At 48.7% G+C, this 23,284-nt stretch overlaps 1 protein-coding gene across 1 annotated transcript in view; it reads left to right on the top strand.

The window, feature by feature from the left end:
• Positions 1 to 23,284, top strand: part of FER1L5 (fer-1 like family member 5) — a 50,950-nt gene that overhangs the window by 10,175 nt on the left and 17,491 nt on the right. The window contains exons 9-21 of the mRNA XM_059078462.2: positions 230 to 280; positions 5,220 to 5,250; positions 5,926 to 6,041; positions 6,259 to 6,382; positions 6,807 to 6,859; positions 8,270 to 8,338; positions 11,870 to 11,913; positions 12,007 to 12,089; positions 12,168 to 12,262; positions 13,223 to 13,351; positions 15,118 to 15,295; positions 21,427 to 21,551; positions 22,629 to 22,729. Coding sequence (XP_058934445.1) covers positions 230 to 280; positions 5,220 to 5,250; positions 5,926 to 6,041; positions 6,259 to 6,382; positions 6,807 to 6,859; positions 8,270 to 8,338; positions 11,870 to 11,913; positions 12,007 to 12,089; positions 12,168 to 12,262; positions 13,223 to 13,351; positions 15,118 to 15,295; positions 21,427 to 21,551; positions 22,629 to 22,729 — 1,199 coding nt within the window. The remainder of the gene's footprint in view (positions 1 to 229; positions 281 to 5,219; positions 5,251 to 5,925; positions 6,042 to 6,258; positions 6,383 to 6,806; positions 6,860 to 8,269; positions 8,339 to 11,869; positions 11,914 to 12,006; positions 12,090 to 12,167; positions 12,263 to 13,222; positions 13,352 to 15,117; positions 15,296 to 21,426; positions 21,552 to 22,628; positions 22,730 to 23,284) is intronic.

The following is a 23,284-nucleotide window of genomic DNA, read 5'->3' as shown; positions in this document are numbered from 1 at the left end:
GAATTGTCCTCTCTGATCAATTTCCTCATCTGTAAAATGGAGCTGAAATATATGAACTTCACAGGGCTCCTCTGCAAATTAAAGGAGAAAAACTACATGGAAGTGTCAGCCATTGGGAAGCATTGAGTAAATCCTGGAGAATCCAGATGTGCCCTTATGATTCCTCCCATGGGGCTGGGGGAAATTGGGGTTGTGAATAACTGAGATCTTTCTGGAAACTCCCCTGCAGGTGATGAATTCCTCAGTGATGAGATTCAATGCAGAGATCGGGAGATTCCAAGTGAGCACTGGATGGTGGAGGCGCGGTTTGGTGAAACAGTTACAGAGACCCACCCTGGGCTCTATGCCCAAGTCTAGGGGAAAGGATTTTGATGCTACAAGATCCAGATTTGGATCCACCTACCAACTGGTGATTTAGACAAGTTATTTGGAGCCTCTACTTCCTCATCTGTAAAATGGGGATAATAATATACTCAACCCACAGGATCATCGTGAGGATTAAAGTATGTATCATTTATGAAAGCGCTGGGTGCCACGTTGAATCCCCCCACACTTATAACACTGTGGAAGCAGAGGATTCAAAAGGTCAACCAAATTGCTGGAGAAACCTAGAGAAAGATTGCTGCCTGTGAAGACAGAGTAAAAAGATTTGCTTTGGGAAAGCCCCAGGTTGAGAAGTGAGGAAAGTTCACATGGTCGTGAAGGGCTAAACTAAGATTCTCCAAATCCAGGAAGATCAGGAAAAGGTAGGGTTGCCAGATTAAACACAGGATGCTCCGGAAATTTTTTTTTTTTTTTTTTTTTTTTTTTTTTTTTTTGCGGCCTCTCCCATTGCGGAGCACAGGCTCCAGACATGCAGGCTCAGCAGCCATGGCTCATGGGCCCAGCCGCTCTGCAGCATGTGGGATCTTCCCGGACCGGGGCACGAACCCGTGTCCCCTGCATCGGCAGGCAGACTCTCAACCACTGCTCCACCAGGGCAGCCCTGCTCCGGAAATTTTGAATCTTAAACAACAGGTACTTTTAAAATATAAGTATGTCCCCAGTATTTCATGGCTCCTCATGAAATATCGCTGGGGACCTACGTATACTAAAAAAGTTGTTGTTTGTCGTGGTCCGAACGCGGATTGGAAAAGAATTTCCAGACATAAGGCAGAATGTAAAGAAGATAGAATTTATTAGAGGGAAGGGTCGCTGCCAGAACAGAGGACCAACTTCCTAGCAGTCTGGGAGAGTCGAGCCCAAACATGTGCTATTGGTCAGCTTTTACAGCCAGAAAACAGAGGAATGGTAGGAGGTGAACTTTGCCTTTACTTATTGGTCGAGGCACATATACCTTCCTTCTATAGGATGGGAGTGGGACAGGGCAGACGCCTTTCCTTGTTTCAGACAGGTCCCATCGCCCAGATGGGCTCAGGAATTTCGTAACCATGGTAACATGGTAGGGAAGGTGATTAAGAGTCTGGTAGGGGGTGTAACGCTGAAACTTTTTCAGGCAGGGTCGTCCTTTGTCCTTGAAGCACCACTGTTCTTGGAGCACCACATTGTTTATCCGTAATTCTACTTTAAGCTGCCATCTGTATTTTCATTTGCTAAATCCGGCAACTCATGGAAAAGGGCCCAGCCCTTGGGAAAGGCAAGTTTAGGGCAAATCAAAGTAAGGTTTCTTTCTCACTACGGTACTTGTAATAGGCACACGAAGGGTCATGACCTTCCCCTTCCCCACCTAACCCTCAAGGAAGCAGCACAGGTTTAGAAATTAAGAGATTCTAGAGAGGCTAGGCAGCAGGAGGTCAAAATGTGCTTTTGACAAAGGCCACTGTGCGACTTCCAGACGATGGCCGATTGTTGAATACGTTTTAGAGGTCAGGGGAAAACCTGAGCTTTTAAAAATATATATATTCCTTTTTTGGAAAATTTCAAATATGCGCAAAAGTAGAGAGAATGGTACCATGAATTCCCCCATTCCCATCACTCACCTTCACCAATTCATTGTGACTCGTATCATCATGTTTTATCTACACCTGGCCCCCTCCCTCTCCCCTACAGATTTTGAATCAAATCTCAGACATCATTTTATTTTTAAATATTTCATTACCTATTTCTAAAACATACAGATTTTATTAAGCATAACCAAAGACAATGACTACATCTAAACACCTTTATAATTCCTGGATAGCACTAAATATCTAGTCAGTGGTCACATTTCCCTAATTGTCTTGTGAATTCCATTTACAGTTTGTTCAAATCACGATCCAAACCAGGTACACCTACTGCAGTTGGTTAAAATGTTATTTTTAGGTGTCTTTTCTTCAGTTGGTCCTGCCCCCTAGTTTACCTTGCCATTTATTTGTTGAAGCAACTGGATAGTTTGTCCTGCAGTTTTCCCTCCGCCTGGATTTTGCTGGTTGTACCTCCAGGGGATCACTTCTCACGTCTCTCTGCCCAGGTATTTCCTATCTAGAGGCTAGATCAGATTTGGGTCAATTATTTGGCAAGATGATGTCACCAGGAGACACCAAACTACTGTTGGTCTCTTTATATGTTGTTAACAGCTATTGATGAGCACTGCCTAGATCTATGGCTTCGTTAGAGGTGACTGAGTTTCATTTTGCTTTGCTTACCTCTAGCTTTATTGGGGTACAATTGACATACAATGAATTATACTATTTTGTTTTATCAGGATCTTAGTCCCCCGACCAAGGATTGAACCCGGGCCAAGGCAGTGAAAATGCTGAGTCCTAACCACTGGACTGCCCGGGAATTCCCTATACATATTTTAAATGTATAATTTGATGTTTTAAAATATGTATACAACCATGAAACCATGATCACAATCAAGGTATATCTATCATATCTATCACCCTCCAAAATTTCCTTGTGCCTCTTTGTAATTCTTCCCTCTTCTCCCAATCCTGCCTGCTCCCATCCCCAGAGAACCACTGGTCTGCTTTCTGTGACTACACATTGCTTTGCATTGTCTAGAATTGTATATAAATGGAATCATACAGCATGTACTTCATTGTTGTTTGGCTTCTTTCGATCAGCATAATTATTTTGAGATTCATCCATGTGGTTGCATGGATTGATAATTCATTCCTTCTTATTGCTGAATAGTATTCCATTTATGGATATACCACAGTTGTTGATCCATTCACCTGCTGATGGACGCTTAGATTGTTTCCAGCTTGGCGCTATTAAAACAAAGCTGCTGGGGCTTTCCTGGTGGTGCAGTGGTTGAGAATCCGCCTGCCAATGCAGGAGACACGGGTTCGTGCCCTGGTCCGGGAGGATCCCACATGCCGCGGAGCGGCTGAGCCCGTGAGCCATGGCCGCTGGGCCTGCGCGTCCGGAGCCTGTGCTCCGCAACGGGAGAGGCCACAACCGTGAGAGGCCCGCATACCAAAAAAAAAAAAAAAAAAAAAACAAAGCTGCTGTAACACTGATGTATAACTTAGTATGGACCTATGCTTTGATCTCTTGAGTAAATATGTAGACGTGAAATGACTACCTCATATGGTAGACACCTACCATATGTGTTTAACTTTTAAAGAAAATTCCTAGCAGTTTTTTCCCAAAAATTCCAGATAGGTTCTACTTTTTTTTTTTTTTTTTTTTTTTTTGTGGTATGCGGGCCTCACTGTTGTGGCCTCTCCTGTTGCGGAGCACAGGCTCCGGACGCGCAGGCTCAGTGGCCATGGCTCACGGGCCCAGCCGCTCTGCGGCACGTGGGATCCTCCCAGACCGGGACACGAACCCGTGTCCCCTGCATCGGCAGGCGGATTCTCAACCACTGCGCCACCAGGGAAGCCCGGTTCTACCATTTTATATTCCCACCAGCAGTATATATTAGAGTTCCAGTTGCTCCACCTTCTTATCCAAACTTGATACTGTCCATCTTTTAAATTTTGGCTCTTCTAAGTATGTGTGGTGGTATCTTGTTGTGATTATAATTTACCCTTCCCTGATGATGTTGAGCATCTTTTCAAGTATTTGCTATCTAACTTCTTTGATGAAGTGTCTGTTCAAATCTTTTGCTTGTTTTCATTGGGTTGTTTGTTTTCTTACTATGGAGTTTTGAGATTTTCTTATATATTCTGGATACAAGTCCTTGATCAGATAAATGATTTGGAAATATGTTCTCCCAGTATATGACGTCTCCTTTTCTTTTCTTTTCTTTCTTTTTTTTTTTTTTTTAAGGGTTCTTTTTCTTTAAAAAAATAATTATTTATTTATTTATTTTTGGCTGTGTTGGGTCTTTGTTGCTACACGCAGGCTTTCTCTAGTTGCAGCGAGCGGGGGCTACTTTTTGTTGTGGTGTGCGGGCTTCTCATTGTGGTGGCTTCTCTTGTTGCAGAGCACGGGCTCTAGGCACACGGGTTTCAGTAGTTGTGGCACGCAGACTTAGTAGTTGAGGCACACGGGCTCTAGAGCGCAGGCTCAGTAGTTGTGGTGCACAGACTTAGTTGCTCCACGGCATGTGGGATCTTCCCGGACCAGGGCTCGAACCCGTGTCCCCTGCATTGGCAGGAGGATTCTTAACCACTGCGCCACCAGGGAAGCCCTCTTTTCATTTTCTTAACAGTGTCTTTCAGAGAGCAGAAGTTTTACATTTCGATGAAGTCCAATTTATCAAAATTTTCTTTTATGGATTGTGTTTTTGTTGTTGGATCTAAGAAATCTTTGCCTACCTAACCCAAGGGGCTGACTGAGCTTTAAAGCAGGCCTACATGCAAAATTTGGGGCTTGCTCTATGGACCCTTCCAAGGGTGGCCTGAATGTTCTGCGGTGCCTTGCCCCACACCACCTTCAATCCTGGACTGCATCCCTCAGGCCTCAGGGAGTCAAAAACTGTCTCCCAGGGGAAAGGGAAAACCCATAGTCTCTTTGCCAAATCCTACCTCGACCATCCTCTTCCCCAGGAAGGGAGACACCTTTCCCCACCCCCCAGGGGTCGGGAAGAACAACGCTGTGCTGGCCAGCAGTGCTGGTGGTGGTCAAGAATCCTTCCAATCCAGGCCACCTCACTTACTAGTTGTAAAACTTTGGGCTCTTCTCTCAAACTCAGTATCCTCCTCTGTAGAGTGGAGGTGATAATGGCCCAACTTCTAGGTCATTGTAAAGAGTAAAGGAATTAGGGTGGAACGAGTACTCGTATTGTCATCAAGTTGGTTGGCTGGAGGCCCTAACTAATCCTTACTCTATTCTTGTCTTTTCAGACAGATATTGGGTTCATCTACAACTCTCCAGGTAGGTAGCGTCGTTGGAGATATGTGCGTCTTCTGAGAAAAACCAGGTCAGGTGTTGAAATCATCTCAAAATCCCTGTATGTTCAACACATGGGGGGGGAGAGTATTAGAAGGTGTGAATTATTTTCTGTACTTAACATTTTACGGTACTTCATGGTATTTTATCTTGTTTTATAATAACGTCTTTCTCTGCAAAAATCAAAGCATCTCTTTGGGTCAAATGCTAATTTTTTATTGCAGCATTGGGTTGAATTTCTATTTTTCTATGCCAGTGTTTGAATTCTGTTGTTGTTGTTGATTTAATTTCTTTTAATTGAAGTACGGTTGATTTACAACGTGTGGCCAGTGTTCGAATTTTGAGTAGACCTGACCATAACATACATACCAGGTTGAGGTTGGGACTTAGGATTGGGGAAAATACTTGCCTCTCTCAGACCAGAACAGTAACAACTGTAAGTCCCCTGGATGGGAAAGTGGGGTCCCTGTTTCCTAAAAGCAATAGCTGGCAGTTTTTGCTTAAAGGTAGGAGTGACTCCCATTTCCCCCTGTCCCTGGCTAGGAACCAGAATATATGAGACGCATTTCCACACCCGTCTCCTAAAGAAGCAAAGGCTGGTTTCAGGGAAGAAGGATAGAGACCGGAGGCTGGTCTCCCATGGGCCCTCTGCCTCTCCAGGTCACACACTCCTGAGGAAATGGCTTGGCCTCTGCCAGCCAAGTGAACCCAACAGTGGTGTGAGAGGCTACCTGAAAGTCACCATCTCTGCCCTCGGTGTGGGAGACCAGGCACCGGTGAGGCTGTCCCCCCAACACCCCAGGAACATTTCCTACCCTGGCTGCTTCCGTGGGGCCCCCCGTGGGCCCTCCAAGAGGCCATTGCTCTTCACATGTTTTCACTTGTCCACTGTGTCCCATCCCCACCCCAACCAAGCAGAAGGTTGGGGAAGCCAAGTCTGGCGGCCGTGACCTCCCTAAGACGCTGACCCTATCAGCTCTCTGGTCTCTCCAGGTAGATCGAAAGCTGACCTATAGGGCTGATGACACTGACATTCAGATCTTCAAGTCATCGGTGGTACCCATCAATATGGCCTACTTACAGTTCTTCATCTACTGCGCCGAGGACCTCCACCTCAGTCAGTCGGGGCGGGGGAGGGGGTGACCCTGAGTTTCCCTACCCGGTGGCACTCTGGTTTCTCCTGGGGCTCCCCAGTTCCGTTTTGACACTACGATTTGGGGTGGGGGAGAGAGGGAGACTGAAATCTGCCAAGAATGGTTTTATGAAGGTCCCTTTAAAATGGGCCGTGTGCCCCTGCCCTGTCTTTGACGCCCAGATGCAGACTCCAGGTTCCCTATGCCAGGCCCCACCCCCGCTGCTGTTGTGTGCCAGGACACACAACGGCACGTGGAGACAGAGTGGGAATGGGAGGTGTCTGCCCAGGGGGGCACCAAGCCAAATTATGGGGGAGGGTTTTAAGTTGTTCTGTCACTTCTCCATTTCCTTCTCCTGAAAAAAAAAATGCTGCTATCTCAGAAATCTTTTAACTTCTTTGCTCTTAGAGAAACACCACTCAGTGAGTCCTATGTTGGAGGTGGAACTAATTGGGGAAAAGGTAAGCGTAAAAGTGGTCTGAGACTTAGAGAAATTGGCACCTAAAAAAAAAAGGTGTGGAGGAAAAGTGGCCAGGACCCCAGGTATCGTATTCCAGTTCTTCCATTTATGGGTGATATGATCCCACTGGACCCGGGCCTCTGTGAAGGTGGAGGCCATGGCTTAGTCAGCCTGTATCCCAGAGCTGACCCAGTGCCCTGCATAGAGAAGATGCCCACCGAAAACCAACATCCAAATGCGCGGGTAAGTGGACAAGTGGATGAAACAACATGCCCGCAAATGCACAACATCGAAACTGTCACCTTCCGCTTTGGACCTCAGTTTCTTCATCTAGAAATTGAAGGTTCTGGGCAAGAGAGTTGCTGACATTCCATGAACCTCTATGAACATACGGTAGCATTTTCCAAAGGGTGTTGATGGATGTTATGTGCAAAAAGAAAGATCGCATGTTCAAATTTGGGGAATGCTGGGTTAGATTTGTTTCAGAATTCATCAACCATCATTTCCACCATATTCTACCTATTAGAAAAAGTCATTAAATCCAGCCCAAGGGAGAGTACCAAAGGGAGGTGTGGACATATTTTGAAGCCACCACACTGAGTGGCTTTATTTATTTGTGTATTTATTTCCCAGTGAGTGGTTTAGGAACCCTGGAAGTAGGTGAGACACTGTTGGGTGGTTAGAGGCACACATTTTTTCAAAAATTTTAATATTTCTGTGTTTTTCTTATAGTGTATGGAAAAGTTTAAGCAGTTCAACTTACCCTTGGTTTCACTGACATGATTGCTTAGAATAAGGCTAGGTTTAAAAATGAAGTCAAGTGGTGTTTTGCAAAGGGGGATAACATCAGCATTGTAATTGCTGACTTTTTGCTGGGATCTTAGAGTTTATCTAACAAAATCTACGTGTTTGCACTGATGTAATAAAGTTAGTAACCCTGTATCTATTTAAAAGTTAACTGTGGGCTTCCCTGGTGGCGCAGTGGTTGAGAGTCCGCCTGCCGATGCAGGGGACACGGGTTCGTGCCCCGGTCCGGGAGGATCCCACATGCCGCGGAGGGGCTGGGCCCGTGAGCCATGGCCACTGAGCCTGCGCGTCCAGAGCCTGTGCTCCGCAACAGGAGAGGCCACAACAGTGAGAGGCCCGCGTACCACACACACACACAAAAAGTTAACTGAAAGCTGATTTAAGGGAAAATATGAAGGAGTCTGGATCTAGGTAGCTACTACTCAAAGGACCAAAGTTGTAGCGGATGAGAAGTTGTCAAAGTGTCTTTGGATCAGGGATTCTCATGACCAGCCCTGTGCTGCAGACAGGTTCACCTCTGGGCTGGACAGGAGGAGCTGGGAGGTGAGGCCAGTGGAGGGAGGAGGGGACAGGCTGGCACTGACACTGCTTTGGGATGTTCCAGCTCAAGACACACGTGCAGATGCAAACTGAGAACCCGATATGGAACCAGATCCTGACCTTCCGGATTCAGGTATTGCTGTGCCATCACACCCGCCCTCTTCCTCCTGCACCACAAACAGAAGGGGGTTTGGGTGTTTGTGGGGGGCTGTGAATGGAAGGTAGGGCCACGAAGCACAGCGGGAGGGGCCGGGGACTCTGCCTGATAGGGAGCATGAGGAAGTCGAAGACATATTACAGAGAAACTTACTTGGAATGAATGGGGGGAATTTCCTGGCAGTCCAGTGGTTAGGACTATGCTCCCACTGCTGAGGGCCTGGGTTCGATCCCTGGTCGGGGAGCTAAGATCCCACAACCAGTGCTGCAAGGCCAAAAAAAAAAAAAAAAAAAGGAAACCAATAAATGACCCAGATGATTTCAGCTAATGATCAAGGAGGCCAGGTTAAAAAAAAAAAATGAAATGAATGGACTCTACGACTGAACTTTCCAGAGAACTTAAACGTGCCCTTTCACCTACATAAAAAAAAAAAAAAGCAATAAGTTTCAAGACTCATTCTAAATTGTATTATGCATTTTTTATCTTCTAGGCAAAGTGCCCTGAATATAATTACAGCTCTTTGTTGATGGCTTAGAGGCACTACAGGAACACAGTTACATGCTAGCCACATGCAGTGTGGGGCTGTTTGTTCCTACATTCAATGGCCCCAACATGCTCTTCTTTGTGGGGTTCTGTAGTCTGATTTCTAAAGCCTTTCAGTCCTTCTCAATCAACTATCAGCGGTGTGGCTGCCAGTTTTCTCCAAGCCCTGGAAGAGCCTTGATTGCGTTTTGACTCCACGCCAGGCTTCTAAGAGCTGTGTGTAAAATAAGGGTATGCAGTCTGAGAGAGAACTTGGGCACTCCTGTAAATGAGAGTGTACAGAACTTTGTGTGGCATCTGTTTGGCTACCCAGGGAGTGTTTTGCTTTCCTTATACCTACCTTACATCTGTGTGACGTGAAATTACCTACCCTTCTATGGACCCTCCTCCCTGCTTCTCGTAGAATCTTCTGCCTCCTCGTGAGTCATCTTTTTTTTTTTTTTTTTTTTTTTTGGCTGCATTGGGTCTTCGTTGCTGTGCGCAGGCTTTCTCTAGTTGTGGTGAGCGGGGGCTACTCTTCGTTGCAGCGTGTGGGCTTCTCATTGTGGTGGCTTCTCTTGTTGAGGAGCACAGCCTCTAGGCACGCGGGCCTCAGTAGTTGTGGCATGTGGGCTCAGTAGTTGCGGCACACGGGCTTAGCTGCTCCGCGGCATGTGGGATCTTCCCGGACCAGGGATCAAACCCGTGTCCCCTGCATTGGCAGGCAGATTCTTAACCACTGTGCCACCAGGGAAGTCCCCGTGAGTCATCATTTTTAACCATTCCTCATAATCCCCACCTTCTTGGATGACTTTATAGATTCTTAAAGTAGGGAGAGATTTTAGAGGGGGCCCAGTCCATCCCCCACCCTTGCTCCCTCCCACCTGTTCTAGCTGTGATGAAGTTCATGGCTGGAATCCCTTAGTTGCTCTTTGGATGCTCAGGGCCTTGGATGTCCTCCCTTATGTTCAGCTTCCTTCAGGCTCAGAAGACAGTGGGGAGGTGTGTCAGGGAGGCCAGGGCCCCCTTCATCCCTGAAAGAGGCCTTCCAATGTTTGAAGATGTCCCAACACACCCTGGACCCCCACCCGTTTCCTGAAGACACAGTCTCCAGCGCTGGGGCGATTTGGGGGCAGGCTGATTGTCACTAGCCCTCTGGAAGTGCAGCAGGCAGATGTGAGCTCACTCTGAAGTGGCGGCATGACTGCACAGCCAGTGGCATGTGAGACCAGCTGGTCAGGGCCCCAGCAAGGCAGGCTGCAGGGGCCGCGCTGCTGAAAATGGTCTGTGCCAGTTAACAGTTCAAGGGCTCCTGGACAGGAGGGGAATCAAGACAAGGAACTGGGAAAGGGAAGGAGATTTCCCAAGGATGGATGAAAAGATACTTGCACCATAAATTCAAATTTGGAGGGTTTGGGACTTTGGAAGACCTGGATGCCCAACGACTCCAATCTCTCCACTTGCAGTGTCTTTCCTTAACTTGGGTGATCTCCTCGTAGCTCGCTAACCGGATGCTCAGCTGGAAAGCCCTTTCTTTCCCCACTCCCCCTGACCCTCAGCTTCCATGGCAAGGGGAGAAGGAGAGGGGAGTGGAGAACTGAGGACCCCAGACCACACCCCAGGAACTGCTGTGAGCAGAGAAGAGGCTCCAGCTGAGAGAACTTGGGGCCCACTCAGGCCTCACCCCCAACGGCTCTGTTTTATATGTGGATTTTTTGTTTTCATAACTGAGGGCAGAGCAGAGATAAGACTCAGAAGCTTGGGTTCCAATCCTGATTCTACCCCTTATCGTGCGATCTCAAGCAAGTCCCTCTCTGGGCCTCGGTCCCGCTCAGTAAATAGGGACAGTCAGGCCTTGCTGGGTTATGGCAGAGTGGGTAGGGGCTCTGCCTGTTACTTGAGAACTTCAGGAACTCAGCCTCTCTGTGCCACAGTGCTCCTGTCTGAAAATGGGAATAATCATAGCTCCTGGCTTCTGGGGTTGTAGGCGGGGTGGGTGTCTCAGGTGATCCATGTAGACCATTCAGGACATGCTGGAGACAACAGAAACCCTCCCCAGAGTGGCAGCTATTGTGATTTACTCTTTGAGGAGATAGATGTCCCACTGTTTAAAGGTTAAGTGCTAGGGAATTCCCTGGCAGTCCAGTGGTTAGGACTTCACGCTCTCAGTGCTGAGGGCCCAGGTTCAATCCTTGGTCGGGGAACAAAGATCCTACAAGCTGCGGGGCATGGCCAAAAATAAATTAAATTAAATTAAATTAATAAATAAAGGTTAACTGCTAAATGTGAGGAAGACATTCGATGCCTACAACCTCCCCATGAGGCTTGGTAAACATGCCTCCAAACTGAAGGGCCGTGTGAGGAGGAGCCCAAAGTAGGGTGGACTCAGGTCCACTAGGACCGATATATTTTATAAAATGTATAAAATAAATTTTCTACATTTATTTATTTATTTGTTTTTATTTTGGGCTGTGTAGGGTCTTCGTTGAGGTGCGTGGGCTTCTCACTTTCATGGCTTCCCTTGTTGCAGAGCACGGGCTCTAGGCACACAGGCTTCAGTAGTTGTGGCATGTGGGCTCAGTACTTGTGGCTCACGGGCTTAGCTGCTCTGCGGCATGTGGGATCTTCCCAGACCAGGGCTCGAACCCATGTCCCCTGCATTGGCAGGCGGATTCTTAACCACTGCACCACCAGGGAAGCCAGGTCCACTAGGGAACTTATGTAATGAGGGGCCATTTTAAGAATAAGAATACAAAATGATCATGGGACACAGTCCAAGGCCTTTCCCAGGCCCTTGCAAAGGGCCGATGCAGTGGGGGGCCCACAGCCAAAGGTCCATAAGCTCCCATGGTCAGTCCCACTGGGCTCACTGGTGACCGAGCCAGGCCTTGACCCAGACTCAGGACTTTCCACCTGCTCCCACTCTCAGCAAGGTCCAGGCCATCCGAGCAGGCACCCACTGCCCCTCTCGCTTGCCCCTTGCAGCTGCCCTGCCTCTCCAGCTACATCAAGTTCAGAGTCTTGGACTGGTGAGCAACTGGGTGGAGACTGGAAAACACACCAGGGAGGAAGAAATCAGAGCTGGGCCAGGGGCTCAGCCTGCAGGGTGTGTTTCTCTCCAGCCCCGGAAACAACTGCCATGATGAGATCGGGACGGTCAGCCTGTCCCTCAACCAGATCTCGTCCACTGGAGCAGAAATAGAAGGCAAGCAAGCACCCGGCCCCACCTCCTGCACCTCTCCCACCCGGACGTGGGGACCTTTCTCACCCTCTCCCCTTGCAGGCATGTACTCTGGCTTCCTCCCCTGCTTTGGCCCCAGCTTCCTGACTCTCCGTGGGGGTAAAAAGGCCCCTTTCAGGATCAAGGAAGAAGACGCTGTAAGCTTCTCATGTCAGCTCTAGGGAACAGAGGAGGTAAAACCAACCATGTGTAAGGCACTGGGGCCTGGGAAATGCCTGGGGAGGGCCAGGCCCTGGTTTCTGTCCACCAGGACTTGAAGGCTGTACATAAATGGCCATATAAATACGGGTCATGTGCTGTGGCACATGAAAGGAACAGATGGAGTGCTCTGGGCAGTCACTGAGGAAGGGACATTGAGATGAGACCTCAGGTAAGAGTTTCGGCAGGTGGAAAGTCATGGGCAACAAAAGAAACAGCACAGGTAAATGTGGAAAAGCAATGGGTTATTCAAGACTGGTGGTAAATGTCAGGAAGCCAATTGGCAAAAGAAGGGAATGGGTCTGGGAAGGACTCTGAGAGAGGAAGAGCTGCAGAAACCAGGAGCTCAATGCCATTAGGAGACTCTCCCACGTTCACTCCATCTCTCATCTCTCCTGTTCTTTCCTGGGCCTCATTCATTCCTACTGCAGTCTTGCCTCCCTGCTGGGAAGAGGACCATAGAAGTCTCTACTAGGGAAGGCCAGGGAAGCATTCTAATTGGCCTTCCTATGTCATATGTGCTTCCCTTGGACCAATCACTGTTGATGAGGAGGCGGGGCCTGTCCTGATTGGCCAGTCTGGGATAACTCAATAGGTACCACGGTCCCCTCCAAGCATGAGGGGTTTACCAGGAGCAGGGCCCTTCAGGTGGGCCAGCAGGTAGAACTGCATGAAGGGGAAGAGTGGACCTAAGGGTGTAGAAGTTGGCTCAGGGCCCAGAGGTTTCCAGGCATGGACGTGACTGGAGTTTCTGGAATTCCTCCCTGGGATTGTGGTCAGCCCTATGTAGGAAGTTACAGGACAACCGTGTCCTTCCTACAGAGGTTTCAGGGGAGACTTTCCTAGTTGTTTTTTTTCTCTCATCCCTTTTCTCGCCGTTTTCCTTCCTGTCACACTAGACTATTCCCAACATTGTTAAGGATGGTTTAGCTTATCGAGGCCGAGTCTTCCTGGAGTTAATCACCCACATCAAGTCCCGTCAAGATGCTAAAATGAAGGATCTCTCCCAAGATGTGATCAGCGTAGAGGTAACCACAGAAGCCAGGTAACCTAGGAAGAAAGAGCTCCTCTAGGCAGAGGAGGCCAGGGAAGCAGACCTGCCCCTGGTCTGCTGTGGGTCTCATTTCTGACATTGCAAGAGGCCCTGGCCAGCAGTGGAATGAGCTTTTTGGATGTTTGAAGATGTTTGGTCGATCCACCTGAGTCTTTGCTAGGCTCCTATGGGGGCTTCCTGCCGTGTCAATCCCAGGAGGTTAGGGGACCCAGTAAAGACAAGGCTTCAGTTTAAGAGATATGTAATCCAATTAAGGAGAAATGATGTTCTAAGGAGCCTGGATTTCTTCCTGAAGGCCAAGGAGGGTCACCGAGGCAGGAAGGGGCAGGAGGAACAGAGTCAGGAATAGATTGGAAGGGAGTCAATTGGGCCACCCCCTTAGGAGAAATGGGGACACAGTTACAGGGGAGGAGAACTGCAGAGGAGTGAGCAGGTGCCAGAGACCCTTTGGAAACAACGATCAGAGCCACTGACCAACAGGACCCTAAGAAGTGAGGCTGACTCCCATCTTCTGCCTCAGGTGGCGAGGTGGGAAGGTGGGGGGCGTACATCAACATGGGCTCCCCAAAGGAGGAACAGGTCTGGGGGAGATGATGAATCCCACCTTTCACGTGTGCTTGTGAGACACCCACGAAGACCAGTCCCCAAGGCTGCTAGACAGCCGGATGTGTCATCAACACACATCCAAGGATCTATCCAAGGTTCTGGAGGGATTGCCCTGGGGAGTAGGTGCAGTGAAAGGAGAAGGGAGCTGAGGCTGGAGCCCATCAGGAAGCACAGCCTATGAGACTGGAGGAGGAGGAGGGCGACTCTGCAGAGAGGCGGAGGGGGAGTCTGCAAAGCGGAGAACTGAGGCAGCCTCCGGAGGGGAGAGTTGCAGAAAGGAGCGATCAGCGATCTGAATGTGGCGGAGAGAAAGGCTGAGGACCCAAAAGTGTGCGCTGGTTATTAGGAAGACACCAGTAGCCTCGGGTCAGCAGAGAAGCCAGGCTGCCGTGGGCGGGAGGGAGAAGTTACAGACGGTGCATAGAGGCAAGTGCATAGAAACTTGGCTGCAAAGTTGAAGGAGATAAGATCAGGTCACAGCTAAATAGTGGCTCAGACAGGAGAAGGAGGGTTATTTTTTAAGAGGGGGAGACTTGAGCTAGTGAACAGACTGGGAGAATGCGTAAGTAGGGCAGAGGTTGACAGTGGAAATGAGAGAGGGGCTCACATGATGGATAGAGGGCCTGAGCAGACGGCCTCGCGGTGGGAGGACGGGGTTCGAGAAAAGCCAGGAGCAGGTGTGTGTGTGTGTGTGTGTGTGTGTGTGTGTGTGTGTGTGTGTGCGCGCGCGCATCCCCCACCACGCACCCCTGCCCACACTCGGTCTCATCCGATGGGGGGCATTTAGGCAAAATGGAGAGGAGTGGCGGGGGGCCCAATTCAGAGTCTAGCCTGACCAGGGAGAAGACCCTCCTGCCTGATTTCAGGAAGAGAAGGAACCAGGGCTGGCTGGGTGGAGGGGGCCAGGTGATGGAAGTCCTGGGAGGAACTTCCCTTGATCAGCCAGGTGAGTGGGAGTCAAGGCAGGATTTTGAGAGGGGGCAGGGGTTCAGTGATGGTCTAGGTCACCCTGAATAGAAGCAAAGGTAGCTTTTGAAAGAAACTGGGCACCTCATGCTTGCCTCCCTGCCTGTCTCTATAGCCTTGTTCATCCCTTGGCTTACGCACTGGGGATGTGGTGGGTTATTGTTTTAGAAGCACCAGAACCGCCAAAAGTATGGGCTGTGTGTCATCTTCCTTTCCTGTACCATGATGCCCAACTTTAACGACCTGATCCAATTCGAGGTCAGCATTGGTCACTATGGAAATAAGATGGACCTGAGTTACAAGCCTCTCGTCTCCACCACACAGTACAGCCAAGTGATATATGATGGTAAGGGTCAGATCCAACAAAAGAGTAGAGAGCAGCCAGTGCATGCCGGGCTGTGTTGGTCCTTTTCTTTTCTTTTCTTTTCTTTTTTTTTTTTTTGCGGTACGCGGGCCTCTCACTGCTGCGGCCTCTCCCGTTGCGGGGCACAGGCTCCGGACGCGCAGGCTCAGCGGCCACGGCTCACGGGCCCAGCCGCTCCGCGGCACGTGGGATCTTCCCGGACCGGGGCATGAACACGTGTCCCCTGCATCGGCAGGCGGACTCTCTCAACCGCTGCGCCACCAGGGAAGCCCTAATTTCCATTTCTTTAATCACTAATGATACTGAGCATCTTTTCATGCTCACATATCTTTCTTTAGTGAAAGGACTGTTCAAGTTTTTGCCTATCTTTCATTGTTTGTCTTTTTATATGACATTGTAGGAGTTCTTTTATATTTTGGCTACAAGTCCTTTGTCAGATATGTTCTGCTAATATTTTCTTCCACTCTGTGGTTTGATTTTTCAATTTCCAAGCAGTGTCTTTGGAAGATCAAAAGTTTTGAATTCTGATGTTTAATTTGTTGGTTAGCTTATCTTTTAGAGTAGTGCATTATGTGCTCTAAGAACCATTTGTCTACCCCAAACCAAGATCGTGAAGATATTCTCCTGTGTTTCATTCTATAAGCTTTATAAGTTTAGCTTCTTTGTTTAGGATTATGGCCTAACTTGACTTAATTTTTGTATCTAATATGAGGGAGGGCTCAGAATTCTGTCTATACAGATATCCAATTCAGCATCATTTGTTGAAAAGACTATTCATTTCCACATTGAATAACTTTGACACCTTTGGTGAAAACTGATCAACCATAAATTGTGGGTCTCCTTCTAGAAACCCTATTCTGTTCCATTAATCTGTTTGTCTATCTCTATGCCAATATCACACTGTCTTGATTACTGTAGCTCTAAAGCAAGTCTTGAAATCAGGTAATGTAAGTCTTCCAACTTTGTTGTTCTTTTACAAAATAATACAATTTCTGGCTATTGTGGTTCCTTTCCATTTTCATATAAATTTTAGCATCAGCTTGACAATTTCTACCAAAAAAAGCCTGCTGGAATTTTCCTGTCTTTTGTTTTAATCAAATGTTTTTTATTTGTTTTCTTTTGGTTTGGTTTGGTTTTAGTATTGCATTCTATCTTCGCTATTGACTTACTAGCTATACATCTTTGATTATTTTTAGTGGTTGCTTGGGGATTACAATACTGACCCATAACCTATCAGAGTCTACCTTGAGTTAATATTATACTACTTTACATATAATAATTGTTATATTTATTACATATAATATGTAATACAATTATAATAGCATAATTGCATTTTCACCTTTGTTATACACTCTTGAATTGGTTTGCTAGTATTTTTTTTGCCTGTTTTTTTTTAAACATCTTTATTGGAGTATAATTGCTTTACAATGGTGTGTTAGTTCTGCTGTATAACAAAGTGAATCAGCTACAGATATACATACATCCCCACATCTCCTCCCTCTTGCGTCTCCCTCCCACCCTCCCTATCCTACCCCTCTAGGTGGACACAGGTTTGCTAGTATTTTGATTAGGATTTTTTCATCTGTATTTATGAATGAGATTGACTGCCATTTTTTTTCTTGTAATGTCCTTGTTTGGTTTTACTATCAAAGTTATACTAACCTCATGAAATTGATTGAGTAGCATTTCTTCTTTTTACTCTCTAGGAGCATTTGGGTAATAATGGAATCATGTATTCCTTGAAAGTTTGACAGAACTCACCTCTAAATATGAGGCTGGTGGGTTTTTCTGCAAGGATTTAAATATAGATTTATTTTACTTTACGCCTATTCAGCTTTTCTGTCTTTTACAGTCAATTTTGGTAAGTTTAATTTGTCTAGGAATTTATAAATTTCATCTAAGTTTTCAAATATTTCAGCATAAAATTGTTCATAACATCTTTACTTTTTTATTGTGGCAAAATATATATGACATAAAATTTTACCATTTTAACCATTTTTAAATGTGGAATTAAGTACATTCACAATGTTTAACTATCACCACTATTTCAAGAATTCTTTTCTTAATAATTATCCTTGGTTTTCTTCTATATCTGTCATTTTCTCCCTGATCCTTTTTGGCTCTTTGTTTCCATCTTATTTTGGGCGCTTTTCTTATCTCTGTGCCTCTCACTGGATTGTCTGCAGAGTCTAATGTCCCTTGGGCTTCCTTTCATGTGGTCTTCCTTCCTGTGATGTTTCTGGTTTTTTTCTATTCGTTTTCTGAGTTTTGCCAGCTCACATGTCCTTGTCTGAGTCCTGAGTTCGTTCTGGGGGTGTATTTTCGCTGGCACTTTCTGCACTCGGCTCCCATCAAGCTGTGACTCTCGCTGTCTGTCTTGCTATTCATTCCCTGCAGGTGACCTCTGACACCCTTCAATACTTGCAGCTCCTGGGGCACTCGCAGTTGCTTTTGGCAGCCCTTATGTGTATTTTGAGCCTGCAGATTATATCTGTCTCCTTGTTTTGCTGAAAATGGAGTTATTTTCCTTCTCCTTGTTGCTTTTGTATGCTCTCCAAGAGTAGAAGAAGAAAATTGCTGTCTTGTATTGGCACGCTCATATCTGAGAGCCCCAGTCATGGATCTCTGCTTATTTATCGTTCCAGTGATTCACTCAGTGCCAGGGTCTGAAACTGGCGTCTTTTCAACAATTCTGGATAATTATAAAATACTTTCTCTTTGAAAATTACCTCTTCTCCTTTTCTTTCCTAGCTCTGTCTCGAATTCACTCTATCCTCTGTGGAACTTCTCATTCTGTTCTGCACATTTTAAAATCTTTTGGGACTTCCCTGGTGGCGCAGTGGTTAAGAATCCGCCTGCTAACTCAGGGGACACGGGCTCGAGCCCTGGTCCGGGAAGATCCCACACGCTGCGGAGCAACTAAGCCCGTGCGCCCACAACTACTGAACCTGCACTCTTGAGCCCGCGAGCCACAACTACTGAGCCCATGTGCCACAACTACTGAAGCCCGCGCACCTAGAGCCCATGCTCCGCAACAAGAGAAGCCACCACACTGAGAAGCCCACGCACCACAGCGAAGAGTAGCCCCTGCTCACCGCAGCTAGAGAAAGCCCACGCGCAGCAACGAAGACCCAACATAGCCAAGAAAGGAAGGAAGGAAGGAAGGAAGAAAGAAAGAAAAGAAAGGAAGGAAGCTATTAAATCTGGTCCATTTAATATGGACCATTAAAAAAAATCTTTCTTCCACGTTTTTCATCTCTCTGGGCTGCACTCTGCATAATTTCTTCTAGATTTTTCAGGAGAGGCCTTAGGTAATCAACCATTCTATTAAAAACTTCTGGCAGATCCTTATCCTTCTCCCTCACTTCATCCTTCTCCATAGCATTTTCCATCATTTGACACACTGTATTTTATGTATGTTGCCTTTTTTGCTCCCACTATTTTCTTAAATTCTTGAGTAAACTTTTGATTCAAGTATAACACATCTGTGGAAAAGTACACAAACCAAAGCGTCCAGCTCAATGAATTACCGCAAGGCAAACATACCCACATAACAACATTCAGACCACGAAACAAAGTCCCAACATCCCAGAGGCCCCTTGAGCCCCTCAGTGCCCCCTACCAAGGGCTGCTATCCCTCTCCTAACTGCCAGTTGGTTTTGTCTGGTTTTTAATTTTATATAAAAGAAATCATATAGTATGTATTGTTTTGTGCCTGGCTTCTTTTGCTCATCATTTTATTTGTGAAATGCATTCACAAACCTAGATGCTGTTGGGTGTAGTTGTGGCTCATTTATTCTCATTGCTGTATAGTATTCCATTGGGCAAATACTGTAATTTATTTATGCCTTCTACTGCTGAAGGAGATTTTGGTGGTTGCTAATTTTGGACTGTTATGAGTAGTGTTACTGTGAACATTTTCCTTTTGATAATGATGTTCTATGCCTTTCTGTTGGTTGTATACCTAGGAGCAGAATTGCTAGGGTAGAGGGTATGTATATTGCTCCTTAGCGGCTCGTTTTCTTGGAACTTTATCTGTGGGAATCCTTTGGGACTTGACCCAAGTTTCATGCTCCAGTGAGGATTTGTCTTTGCCTCCTCTAGTTACCTGGGGCACTGCCAACCAGAGACTGCGTCAAGCTTTCTCCAGACCGTGCAGGTGGCATGAGTGCAGAATGCAACCTGCATGAGGCCCCACTTGTGGTAACAAATTTTCAGGAAAATTCCTGCCCCTCTACCCGGAGCCACGCTGGAGATGGGCGAGTTTCCTTACTGTCTTCTTCCGTGTGGTGGATTCTTTCTCACTGATTGAGGGTTTAGGGTTTGTAGTGCCAGCTCTGCATAGCAGACTTGTTTGCCGGGGCTGCCATCAGAATGTACCGCAAATTGGGCGGCTTATAACAACACAAATGAGTTCTCTCACAGTTCTGGAGGCTAGAAGTCTGAAATCAAGGTGCTGGTGGGTTGAGTCCTTCTGATGGACCCGGGAGAGAATCTCTTCCACGTCTCTCTCCCAGCTCCTGCGTGTGGCCTGACATCTTCGGTGCTCCTTGGCTTGTAGATGTATCACTGCATCTCTGCCTCCATCTCCACACAGCGTTCTGCCTCTGTCTCTGTGTCTCTACAGGCCTATCATCTCTCTGTCCCTCTCCTCTGCTTATAAGGACACCAGTCATTATGGGTTAAGGGTCCAACCTACTCCAGTACGATCTCGTCTTACCTAATTACAGCTGCAATGACCCTATTTCCAAATAAGGTCACATGCAAAGGTAGCAGGGATTGGGACTTCAACATAGTTTTATAGGGGATGCAGTTCCACCCATGTCACATGGGGTGTCCTGTTAGACTGCCCACCCCGGGCAGTGCTCGGCTCTCTCTCCTGGGCCCTGGCAGTCATCAAAGAGAAGAACCAGTTCTCCAAGATTTGCCAGAAACTCAGAGGACAAAAGTCCGCTTTGCTTCCGCTTGCCTCACAGACTTTCTGCTTTTACTTTGTTTTTGGTTTCTGTGGACTTCTTGCTTTTATGTCAACCTAGCAATACATCGCATAAAAAGAATCCCTTGGGAATTCCCGGGTGGTCCAGTGGTTAGGACTCCGCACTTTCACTCTCATGGGCCCGGGTTCGAATCCTGGTCAGGGAACTGAAATCCCGCAGGCCACACAGTGCGGCCAAAAAAAAAAAAAAAAAAAAGAGATTCCTTTATGCTTCACCTAGCTTTTTGCCCCTCTTTTCTTTTTTTAAAATAAGTTTATTTATTATTTTATTTTGGGGCTGCGATGGGTCTTCGTTGAGGCGCGCAGGCTTCAGTAGTTGTGGCACACGGGCTCAGTAGTTGTGGCACACGGGCTCAGTAGTTGTGGCTTGCGGGCTCTAGAGCGCATCCTCAGTAGCTGTGGCGCACGGGCTTAGCTGCTCCGCGGCATATGGGATCTTCCCAGACCAGGGCTCGAATCTGTGTCCCCTGCATCGGCAGGCGGATTCTTAACCACTGCACCACCAGGGAAGCCCCCCGCTCTTTTCAATAAGGATCATGGCCAGGAGACCCAGCCTGCCAAGCCCATCACTGGCTTTTGCCCATGCTTGCTCCTCTACCCCACTCCTCTGCACGGGCAGCCCCTTCATGTCAGATGTCTGCCCACGCCAACCAAACCCTGGGTCTCCCGAACCCAGAACCCACTCCTCCTGTGCCTACCCACCACCCAGAAGGAAGACCCTCCCTCAGGGCAGGCCCCTGGCCTTGGCATCTTGCCTGAGTTAGGGGCACGGGCTCTGGAACTGAATGCCTGCCTTATATCACGTGGTTGTGCCACCACAGGGAAACTGCTTCCCATCACTAGCGTGGCTTTTCCCACCTGTCAACTGGGGACTCTGTAAGGCTGTGTGACACTGAGCACAGAGAATGCTCCGGCGAGCCGGCTGTGCTCATCAAAGCACGTCCATCCTGGGCTGGCCTGCAGCCCACCTTCCAGTAGGAGGGGGTCCGGTGAGCATGCTTAGCAGACCCTAGAGGAATGAAGTAGCCCAAGAAAGGTCCTCTGAGGGGACACAGTGAGGGAACACTGTCCCTGAGACCTCCAGCCCCCACCCACTGCTCGTGTCTCTGTGTCTCAGGGAACGTCTACCATTATGTGCCCTGGTACAACACCAAGCCCGTCGTGGCCGTGACCTCCTACTGGGAGGACGTCAGCTTCCGCACGAACTGCCTCAACCTCCTCCAGTTCACTCGGGACCGCCTGGTGAGTGGTGTGGGGCTGGGGGATGGGGTGGTGGTACAGGGAAGGACCCGGGTCGTTGACGGGAGACTTGGGAAAACGAATCGCAGTCTTAGGAACCCGGTCACTCAGCTTTCTCATGCATTCCACACCTATTGAGACGGACGTGCCAGACACAGGGCACTGAAGACACCACGATGGGTAGACACGGTCTTCACCAGCAGGGAAGTGGGATATGCAAACAGGCGGTACGCAGTGCAGTAGGGCTGCGGTGGAGACGCAGGAGAACCGTGGGGGCGGAGAGATTGGGGTGCGGGAGATGAAGAGAGGAGAGTCAGAGGAGGTGTTCAAAAAGGAGATGACAGGGCTTCCCTGGTGGCGCAGTGGTTGAGAGTCCGCCTGCCGATGCAGGGGACGCGGGTTCGTGCCCCGGTCTGGGAGGATCCCACGTGCCGCGGAGCGGCTGGGCCCGTGAGCCGTGGCCGCTGCGCCTGCGCGTCCGGAGCCTGTGCTCCGCAACGGGAGAGGCCGCAACAGTGAGAGGCCCACATACCGCAAAAAAAAAAAAAAAAAAAAAAAAGGAGATGACATTGGAGCAGAGTCTTGCTGGGGGGGCGGGGCAGTGGTGGGGTGCAGAGAAGGGAACGACGGGCAGACGTGGTGATAGGAAATTCGGGGGTGGTGGGGGCCTGGAGGTGAGGTGGAAGTAAGGCCAGGGAAGCTGGGAAGGGTCCGATCACAAGAGGTCTTCGTGACCGTTAAGGAAGGAAGCCGCAGAGCAGTTTTAGGCAGGAGAGCCACCCGGTGCCCCCGCCTCAGCTGTGACTTTCTCGCACCGATAGAAGGGGAGCCCAGCGTCAGGGCCCTGGAACCCCTTCACGGTCCCACCCTGTCCTGGCTCCTACCTGCCCCCCATTGGCGGGGGTGGGGTGGGGTGGGAATCCTAGCCTCGCGAGGGCGTGTGACAGCTTTGGACCGACATCCCCAGGCTACCCCTCAAATGTCCCCAAGTCCTGGCTGAAACCATCTCGGGCCAATCAGCCCTGCAGCCTGTCCTGAGGGAGGCCCATACTCACTCGCCACTTCTCTCCTGCTGGGCAGAAAGCCAATCTGGATACCCTGAAGGCCATGAGGAATCCAAGGGACCCGGCTCTGCTCCGCCAGTGGGAGAAACTGCTGAGGGAGCTGATGGAGGACTGCAAGTAGGGGCGGTGGGCACCTCACCCGGGGCTGGGGCTGAGCCAGATCAGGCTCACACAGGGTCTGGGGTGCAGACAGGACCCTACAGAACCACCCTCACCGCCACCCTTCCGCACCCCTGCCTCCGCAGGAAATACGAGCTCTGCGCAGATCTCTCCCCAAACCACAGAGCTGCCTCTCTCCCATTCGGGGACCCCCGAAATGGCCCTGACCTCTCCACCCATCACTGTTCCCCCCACACCCATGCCCGGTGCTCCTACCAAACCAGCCTCCCCGTCGTCCAGACACGTCCCGCACGGTCCCGACCCGTACCTTTTCCCCTGCAGCTCCTCCTATCCACAAGGCCCTCTTCAGGGTTCTGTCTGTTCTGGAAGAGCCATTGTAAGGCTCCTCCCGGCCCGGCAGCCCACTGGATCCTCCCCGCTCCCGCCCGGGTTTGGTTGGCCCGTCTCACAGCTCACACCTCTGTCCACGAGGAGGTCCTGAGCACGGGCCTGGCGCGCTGCAGGGGCTGGAAGGATAGGAAGGGGAAGGATGAGGACCCAGGGACCAGGGCC

This window comes from Kogia breviceps, chromosome 11 (genome assembly GCF_026419965.1).
Source record: "Kogia breviceps isolate mKogBre1 chromosome 11, mKogBre1 haplotype 1, whole genome shotgun sequence".
Taxonomy (NCBI): domain Eukaryota; kingdom Metazoa; phylum Chordata; class Mammalia; order Artiodactyla; family Physeteridae; genus Kogia; species Kogia breviceps.
Note: the sequence above shows the minus strand (reverse complement) of the source record. Positions and strands in the feature narration are given on the sequence as shown.